The sequence below is a fragment of the Silurus aristotelis genome, assembly GCF_946808225.1.
Source record: "Silurus aristotelis genome assembly, chromosome: 21".
NCBI classification, from domain to species: Eukaryota; Metazoa; Chordata; class Actinopteri; order Siluriformes; family Siluridae; genus Silurus; species Silurus aristotelis.
In genome coordinates this window covers 5,674,974-5,685,130 of record NC_139594.1, presented here as the reverse complement: position 1 = coordinate 5,685,130, position 10,157 = coordinate 5,674,974, and the positions used below count along the sequence as shown (strand labels likewise).

At 35.6% G+C, this 10,157-nt stretch overlaps 1 protein-coding gene across 1 annotated transcript in view; it reads right to left on the bottom strand.

The window, feature by feature from the left end:
- The window catches only part of slc39a4 (solute carrier family 39 member 4), a 14,471-nt gene extending 6,943 nt beyond the window's left edge, over window positions 1–7,528 (bottom strand). Inside the window, exons 1-6 of the mRNA XM_083523263.1 lie at window positions 7,171–7,528; window positions 4,857–5,120; window positions 3,795–4,014; window positions 3,086–3,258; window positions 1,712–1,883; window positions 667–839 (exon numbers count right to left, since the gene is read on the bottom strand). Coding sequence (XP_083379389.1) covers window positions 667–839; window positions 1,712–1,883; window positions 3,086–3,258; window positions 3,795–4,014; window positions 4,857–5,120; window positions 7,171–7,359 — 1,191 coding nt within the window. The 5' untranslated portion in view covers window positions 7,360–7,528. The remainder of the gene's footprint in view (window positions 1–666; window positions 840–1,711; window positions 1,884–3,085; window positions 3,259–3,794; window positions 4,015–4,856; window positions 5,121–7,170) is intronic.
- Between the last annotated feature and the right edge of the window lie 2,629 nt (window positions 7,529–10,157).

Sequence of the window (10,157 nt, the reverse complement as noted above, 5' to 3'; positions counted from 1 at the left end):
GTACATGCAATTGCTGTTCTTCGCGTAACATGGCCGCAGTGAATCACTCTGTCCGTGATAAATGCATATATTTGCATTGAAATGATCCTGCATTTTGCATGTTTTTAATCTGGATGCATATAAATTGCATAGTCGTCACGACACATGCGAAATGGATGTTATTTTGCTCATTTGAATAATGAAAGATCCAGTGAGTGAGTCGGCTTGTTATCAAGTGCGCACATGGCTGTAGTTCTGTCTTACAAGAAAAGAAAAGCAAACTAAATTGTTTCGAATATCTATTCAGCCCCTCTAAAGTTTATTGCGAATTCATTTTTCCTGATCATGTGAATGAACAGAATTACTGTGTGAGGTTTATTTCATGTTTATTATTTTAAACCACACAAAAAACTATTACAACGTGTAATACTAGTCAGCATACTATAGCTAACACTGTTGGTGGGGACATTTTTCAGGTATGTAGCAGCTGTTTCAAACCTGAACATATTCAAAGTAGAATACTCTAGAAACAAAATGGCAAATTCACAAGATAGTAATCTACAAATGTAATGAAATGTATCTACAGTCTCATTTCTAGGTTCCACCTACTGTACACTTTCTGAATGCCAAATAAATGTCACACACACTAAAATTGTATAAATCAATCATTTCCTCTGGCTCTCTCACCATGGGAAGGAGGTGGAGCAGCGCGTCACCCGTCAGCGAGCCCACGGCGAGACTGATGCAGAACTGAATACACAGTTGGAACAGGCTGCTGCAGGATGTACACAGCAGCACCACGATCCCAAACATGGCCATCAGACAGATCACCGCGTTGGCCAGGGTAGCATACACATATCCTACAGAGAGGAAGCATTTCATTTTTTCATTCAAATTGTTGATAGAAATACTGTAGATTACTACAGTCAAAGCAATGACTATATCCTCTTTACATGTCATGACAAATAAATACTCTGAACCAAAAAATTTTTGCTCATCTTGATTCTATTTCCAAATAATTAGCAGATTCTTTCCAGTACTTCAATCCTGGGTATCAGACATTTCTTCACAGTATAAAACTGATCAGTGTTTAAACTTGAATTAAACTCACATGAATGCTAAACGAAAAAACAACAAAATTAGGTAGGTAATTTTATAACAAAAAGCATTTGAACAACTTTAGGCTCGGATTTGAATTACTAGTTACTATTCAGATCAAATTATATGCAACTCTCAAGACATCGAATTATTTCATGTAGGACCTACAAATTGCTTATGAAAAAAACTATACTACAGCATGAGAACTAAATTGGCATTAAAGTCTCTTGGACACAAAGAGGAAAAGCTCAAGATATTAGTCTAATAAAATACAAAAAGTCAAACATATTAGATGAATGTATTTACATAAAGCTGCATTACAAAAGTCAAATATTTACACTTAATGTCAATATAAATGCATCGTTGGGTATCTTATAAGTACAGTAAAACACTTTAGGTCATGATGGTAATAATAGGAAAACAATCAACAATTTAGGGTGGTAAAAGTAACTCTAGTGAAAGCACAGCTCTTCTAAATACAACAAACATGTCATTTAATATCCGTTTGGATAACAGATACATTTTATGGATTGGCCTGAAAATAATATTTGTAACAATTTTCTTGATTTTGATATCATCATGCATCCGTTTAAACAGATCTAAAAGTAAAGGCATTACAGGAGTCCAGACTTACGCTCGGTGGTACTGAGGGAGTCAGGAACTATAGTCGAGGGTTTGGTCTCCGTACAGGCATTACTAAGGAGCTGCTGGATCAGAGCTGGGCTCAGGCGAGTGAACTGATCTCTGTCCAGTCCTGAGCTGTTTATCTGGTAAATCTTCAACAACTCCTCGGCACGGAAACACCTCTGCACGCAAAGCAATAACGAAACACTTAGAAGAAACTTTTTTTTATAAATATAACTTTGCAGAATGTTTAGTATTCCCTAGAACCAAATATGTTCTAAATAAAGTACATAAATAATTATAGTAATAACAATTTCCATTATTATCTTTATTTACTTTGTACTTTGTACGAAGTCTAACTGAAAGATTAAACAAAGTAATAATGAAAAAATCACATTTCACAAAACAATAAATCTATGAAAATTAAAAATTTTTATTAAACACAATAAAATAAGAGACCCATAAATTATGAAAGCGCCTGAATTTGAAAACTCCCAAAGAGCTAATATTCTAAGTTACACGGTAACACAGGTTTAGAAGTGGTGGAAGTAAAAAGGGCAACAAACAAGACTTTATACGTGATTATAAATATTCAGGATTAAATATTAAAAAGTGAATAAGCATATAAATCTGATATTAAAGTAAATGAGAAAAACATTAGTAGAGAATTGATGATGGTGTCCTACATGATGCAATTCCATAAGACGATAATCACAGAGCACAAGATTACTACTCTGTACACACGATGCCACCGAGTGCTGTTTACAAACTGCAAATAACATATTTCCAAAATTAGAGGCAACATTATGCAGATTTTTAAGTACTCATCACAGACTGGTTGGAAGATCAAAAGTGTGTCTTCGTTTAATGTGCTTAAACTGTGATTACTGAAGACAGATGAAATTGAGTCCTCAGATGAATCGCTATCATCTTGCAACACGTGTCTGGATATCCGTCCGCACTGATCAGCCACTGACACACCGTGTCAAAAACCGGAGCGGAATATCACGCACTGCCAGATGACTGGCCCCCTCGCCACCACTAAATTACGTTTCCTTTGCCCTCAACAAAAGGCACTTCATTTATATTTCTGTCATGTACATAAATTTCCCATGTGACCACACGTAGCCAGTGGCACATGCTCCGCAAGCACTTTATCATTGCCCACTTACACTTGATCTGTACGCAGCTGGACGATTGCGCTTATAATAGCTACGTTTAGGGTTTGGATCAGCCAAATTAAAGCAGCTTGATCAGTGTGGCGCGTTTTGCCAGGGCTTCAACTGGCCATGTAATGACTGATGCTGACGTGCCAAGACTAAGAGGCGATGGCGATGGAGCTGAACGACCCTGGACGTAATTACTCCAGTGGCTCAGTAATTACCGTGTCCCAGCTGTTGTTGGAGGCCCGAGGCTCATCACGACTCTGCCTGAGGCCCTCTTCATCATGTTGGATGAGTCTCATGTCTTCATTATGGGCCTCGGCCCTGTGGTCATGCTCATGGTCATTAGCCTTGTTCTCTCCCAGGTTCAGAGCTTTCATTAACCTGTCGAGGTCTGTGTAGAAATATTGTTAAACAAAAGCAAGAGTTTATTGCACAGTGTATATAACAATTAGAGATGCACAGAAATGTCAGTGAAATTACAATTTTGGGGGCTAAAATTATTGGGTTTTGTGAAACTGCCATAAGAAATATTTCCAAATTGCCCAAACACCTATATGCCGATGTGCCCATGTATAATTATTTATACAATGGGTTTTGATTGAATAAAAAATTATTCTATGATATTTATATTAATTAACACTGATATTTTTTCCATTCATAAATGTTTTTAAACAAAAAAACCTAAGTAAAAGTAACAATGTCAAACTACATAATATTATTTACATGCAATTGTATAGCCAAAAATGAAGAAATATTCATTCATGCCTTTCCAAATTGCCAAAAACAATCCCCCCATTAAAAAAAAAAAGTTAAAGAATGACGCCACTATGATGATGACGCTAAAACAACTAAGACCAGACTATGATCTGCGTCACTCCATGATAATCACAGGTTGCATGACTCTTATTTAGCATGAAGTGCTCATACCCTGAACACTGCTGTCTTGGCCAAAGTGGTTGAATATGTAATCCAGGAAGAAGTCCTCTGTGGGAAGGCTGTGAGAGATGATGCAGTCTCCCAGTAAGACATGGTAGAGTATAACACCGAACACAGTTTGGAGGTCAGAGTGAGGGTCAGCGTGATGATGGACTCCTTCAGGCAGAGTCACTTGGCTCTCTTTCAGGATGTCAGTCAGAGTGATGCAGTGCTGCAGAAGCGATAACCATTACACTGCACTGAGTGTCACTCATTTATGAGAAGGTGTTCTGGGTGCAGTCATACTGGGTACTTTAGTTTGTCTGACAGACTTTTACCACAAAAATTGACAAATTTACTAGGTTTCAGTGCTCTAATAATTTTGATGTTTTGGTTGTTATTTATTTGCTTACATTTTTATGTTCATATGGTGCTGGAGTTTGCTTTGTTTCGTTAGCCTTTTTATATACCTGTGTGCTCCTGGGTTTGACAAGATTGTCATGCTATTTAGCATTGGTGAAGCACTAATAGCCAGAAAAAAAGTGGGTTCAATATCGAAAAAAAAAAAATGTGTTGACTTTCGAAAAGCAAACGTTTTCATTTGTTATGTAGCTACGTTTAAATTAGATGTGGTACAAAGTAATGAGTTGCACCTCAGTGCTTCAACAATAGCACACACTTTTAAAGCTCGCCACCTGCTGCACTACACATATCAACCACAGAGTAATCTGATCTGTTACCTGATTGACTAGGCAGATTAAATGTTGAATAAAAAAAGGTTCAACTAAACCTTGAAATTCCTTCATTTACTAACTACAACAATTAACAACACTGCACAGGAAATGACCTCACCACCTCAGTAAATAATAATTATAACTTACATTTCTCTGGCCCTGAAAGCAGCTTCACCCTACCTTTATCGCTTATGTGCAAATTACAAATCGAGACACTCTTAGATTCCGACCAAGTGGGGTCTTTTTTAAAACATGCAGCTGCATTTCTACTTCCTGTAGGTCTGAAAAAAAAAAAATACAAACTGCCATTTGGATTTGGATTTAGATTTGTTATATTCACCTCAGTGTGATGTTCTGGGACATAATGCTCTTGGATATCATGTAAGAGATCTCCCAGGCCGTGCTTGCTGTGGTTCAACAGCGTGTGGATAAAGCGTCTGGTCTCCTGGTCCCAGCGTCCCTCTGTGATAGCCAGGCAGGTGTCTGACGGGGAGCTGAGCAGCAGAGAGCATCCAGCAGCCAACTTGAAGAAATCCTCCTCCTGCACACCACTGGAGCTGGAGTAGTTACTCAGCAGCTGCCCCACACTCTCCACCGAAAGGCACTAAACACACATACACACACAATCCGAATTATCCGTAGTTCACTGAAAATATACAGAAAATTTTGTGTAGCTTTTCTAAAGGTCTGGTGGACCTGCACACACATTCATCTGAACTCAGGTCAGATTTAAACAAAGGAAACACTCAGAATAAACTTGGGAAGGTTAGGAATCAAAGTGTGGTGACAATTTGAGATTTGTCCTGGGTGTACAATGTATCACCATAGATAAACTGGTTTATAATGAAAATAATTATCATAATAATATACTCTCAAACATTTCTTCAACATTCAACATTTCTACACTGTACTGCTTGTAGCCCCACAAGGGTTGGTGTTTGGACTTTTTTTTTTTTTTTGGTTTAGAATACCTTTTGGCAAATCGAATAAATCTGCTCTTTTTTAATGATTTTATAATAATTTATAATAAAGAAAACATGAACAGTTATAATGCAAAAAAACCCCATTAAAACGAATACTTATATTTAGGTAAAATTTTTTATGTTTTTATATTTGAGTAATATTTCTACTGAAGGTATGCACAGACTTTTCCAGGATTATAAAATGCTTTGGGAACTTTTTAAAAGTACTTGTTTGAGCACAGAGTATTTGCTAAATGTAAAAATATGTTTGAGTCAAATTTGAAGTTACTGAAACTGAACACCTGAAATTATATTGATTAACCTATTAGTAGTATTATAAGCTTTTTATAAGTTACTTTTATGTGGACGATCAAATTACAACAATAAAACTACTGCTTGTCTATATGCTTAAGGTTGTGAATGACTATCTGGATAAGAGTTAAACATGGAACGATAGAATATAGAGTAAGTTATATATTAAAGATTTTACCTTTATGGTAAATTTAAGGTATATTCCCTTTCCAATGTGTCAGTCTTTAAAAGAAGATCTTTAAAAGTATTTAAGTTAAAGGAATAAGCAAGCCTTGTGCAATCCAAAGGTAATTAAAAAAATAAATAAAATGTATGTGGGCGTTAGAGAAGAACAATTATTGGTTGATTAATTGTCCATAGAAATCTCTACTCTACATTTTCTATAATAATTGGTATTATTCGTTTTAAGTAATGTCTTTGAAAAAAAAAGCTTAAAATTCTCTACAAAAAAAGAAACTTTCACAAAAAAGAAAACCACCAACACAGTACAGTCAGATTATAATATATAACTTTCATTTTATATAGTTGCTTTGAAGTGTTTGTAACAATTTTGTTTTTAAATAATGAAAGAAAGATAAAAGAAATAAAAAAAAATTATATTTAATTTGATCTTCTTTGTCATATAACTTTAAATATAACCTTAGAACTTTGTTTTTTAAGGATTTGATCAATAAAAATTAAATATTTTGTTATATAAAAATTAGCTGTAAAAAAAATATATATTTAAAGATTTGCCAAATAGGAGTTATTCAAATAGTTTGCAATTAAATTATTTTTTTTATATCAGACCTAATTATCGACTTATATAATATTTTGTTATGAAATAATCCCAAATTCAGCCATTTTACACTCGAGTTTGAAGAAATGTATTTTTTTCCTTTTTAATTTCATTTCTTTATGTATTTATATTGTTCTTTTTTTGGTTTTTTTTTGGATCATTTTAATTGTATGTAATACATTTTCTTGTGTTTTGGTTCTTTCCTGTCACAGCAGGTATTAAATTGTGCTACACACTGAAACAAACAAACACAAACAAAAACTATTTCTATATATACAGTGTATTTATGTATATATATTAGATAGTTTAAAAGAAACAACTTGAGTTGGAAGTTTCGAGAACTCCCATTTATAATCTAGTTTAAACCCTGAATAAAGTCTTACTCATGCTAGTTACCTGAATTAAGGTATTTCAGGTGGTTTATTAGAGAACAGAGTGAAATATGTGTGTATGAATAAAACCATTGTGTGTGTGTGTGTGTGTTATGTGTAAAGTTAAAAACTCCTGGCTAAGGAAAAGTGTAGCACACGGTACCTCACCAGGTGTGGGTTTGGACCTCGACCCCAGCAAGTGTGCTGAAGCATGAAGCGAGAAAAAAGTACCTTTTCACACGACACACCGGCGCACTGCACACGGTTCTCCAGAAGCTTGAAAAAGGAGTGAAGCGCGGGTTCACGCAGGTACTCTTCCCCAGGAGACAGCAAGTCAACCACGCTGAGGTACACGTCCTCCGGAGAGCCTCGAGAAACCCCGAGACAAAATATCAACATCATAACCTTCACGCTTAACATGGCTGCTCGCTTTGGTTGTATTATTAGTATGATTTTGGTTTAGAGTTCTCCCAGAGTCAGGTGGTAGAGATGTGGGGCAGGTGGCTGGAGGTGACCGGAGCACTGTCCCCTCTCTGAATCCCGACTCGTGCATTTACAGGTGAAGCCCTACTCAGGTACAGGCTTCTCGCGCCCGTTCAGCTCACACCTGATTGGTCCCCTGAGGGCTCGCGCTCCACGACGTTTTATCAAAGAGGGCACTCAGTCGTACCTGGACAGACTTTACCTCACATTCCCACACGGCCTCATTCTCATCTGCCTCAGAGTCATTTCAAGTCTTTATTTTATTAAATTTACATTCGATTTGATTTAAAAACTTATAGCACTAACTATAAAACCCCACATTCAACACATTCACACACAATTGTTTTGAAATACATATTCATTACTGCAACAATGCAGTGAAAAAAACACTTAGCAAACATCTGGGTCACGTGAAAATGTGTCAGGATTTGCCAAATGACTTCTTATATTTAGATGGTTAACTAGTAATCACCAAATTTAGCCATTTTATAGTCAAATCCGATCACTTTTGTGGTTTGGGATGAGTATTCAGAGCTCACATTGCACTGCACTTTAGATTTTGGTGTCTATTTTACTCCTTTCCCTATAAATATTTTTCCATTATGTGTTTATATCGTTATTTTTTTACTTTTGCAAATTGCTCTGGATCAAATCAGGTAAATGCCTTAATGTAAATGTAAATTTTAGTGTATGTCATATATTTTATGTAGTATATTCCCACATGGCCTTTTTTCATTTCATTAATTTTTTTTGTATTATTTCGAAATGTAAATATGGGCACTAACCCATAAACATGACAAAACCCATCTTAAACACAAACACTAACACAAACACACAATCTATGAATACAGTTTTTTTCTAAGGGTTATATTCTTCATATGTATCATTTTAATCTTTTTCCCATTTGTGCTATATAGATGATTTGTCAATTGACATACTCTGCACTTAGAGAAAGAACCAAAATAGTGTATGTTCACGTTGCTGGTTTTAAATAGACATACATTGAAAGTCTAAGGGAAGACTCTAAGGGAATGTGGGGCCCACCATTTAAAAACAATATATGAAAAAATTAAATAAAAATCTCTCTTTGAATACATAAAGTGCACCCAGAATGCAGACTAATACAAAAAATACCAGGCACACAAGTACCAAACATGGCATTACAGTGGTTGAGTCATGAACTGCTATGTCAGTCACCTTGAGACTAACATAAACAGTGTGTATATTAAACAGTAGATAAGGAAAAAAGGAAAATAAGTACAAATAAGCAAAAATGACACACAAAAGTTCATATTCGTGCTTGAAATTACTGCTTAGATTTACACATTCGAATACAAAGTGGGCACTAGGTTTTAACATCTCAGTTCACATTTTGAGATTTTGATGGGTCAGAGCAGTGAATGCATACAGACCATTGAGTAACAAGCTGATCATCATGCATGATGAATATCTGTAACACATATTATGTTTATATCTGTAACACGTTAAACACAACACGCTGACATGAGAGTTAAAAAAGTTTTCCACCCATTAGAAAAAGTTCAACTTTGAAGGTTTTATTTTGATGAATAACTCAATTATGTACTAGGTAGGTCAGCAGTCCTGGGTTTAGAAACTAACGCAGATGAAGCCTGGGAAGATGCACACAAAGTGTACATGAAATAAATTGCTGGAATATAACTGTATATTTACAAGGTTTGGTTTTATGATGTAAGACAAACAAAGTATCCAGTATTCGCAAAACACAACCTATATATGTATATACATATTTTGCTTTTACAATGACCATTCCTTAACTTTTCAAGCTTTCAGTATAAAAGTAAGTTTTGCATTGACATGCTTTGTTTTATCTTCCCAAAATAGTACAGGTGAATGTGTTAAAAGTCTTGGCTCTAATAATCACATTAAAAACTGCAAATGTGGTCGCTAGAAAAACATTCTGGAGTATTACTTTGGGACTTTATGAAGAAGGTCGCATCTGCACAGCTAGCAATGCAGCTTGAAAACAGACAATTACATAAAGGGTCTGCAATTTTGCCCTAAATATCTTTCTGACTGCATTTCATAGGAAAAGCAGGATCTAATTTGAATGTTCATTCTCTCAGTCTTTCTCTCTATTGTAAAATCAGGCAGATCTCTGATACCTCTTCCAGAATGTAAATGACCCTCCTGTTTCCTGATATAGAAATAATAAATATCTCTAATGTCAAGTGTGTCATGCTTTGCTGCTGATCCGAGTTCAGCTTCCTTCTTTCCAGTCCCACAAGATTTATACAATTACAGAAACAACAGCAAAATTGGCCTCATATCAGCATAAAAGAGCAATCTCCTCAGCTTTCTCTCCCTTTACCCTCCACACAGAATGCTGAATCAGCTGTTACAGGGCAATAACAGCAGAGTTTTGCTATAAGTGTAACCGTCAGCTGTTTTTGACAAGTCATAACACCTTCATATTAAAGGCTGCTACCAGAGACAGGTGATTATGTGACCTAAGGCCTGGTGAGTAGAAAAAGAGTCAGCTTGAGTGACTACTGTATCATCTGCTGCTTATTCTGAAGCTGCTAAAAGTTCCAGATGTGACTTCTATTAGTTTTCATCAGCGAAGAAAAAAATATATAATTCTATGTTATAAAAATGTTAGTTTTCGAAACTAGGTTTATATTGATATGTCAGATTGATAGGGATGTATCTGTTGGGTACATTAAACCTGCATTAAATCTTATACACCATTTACA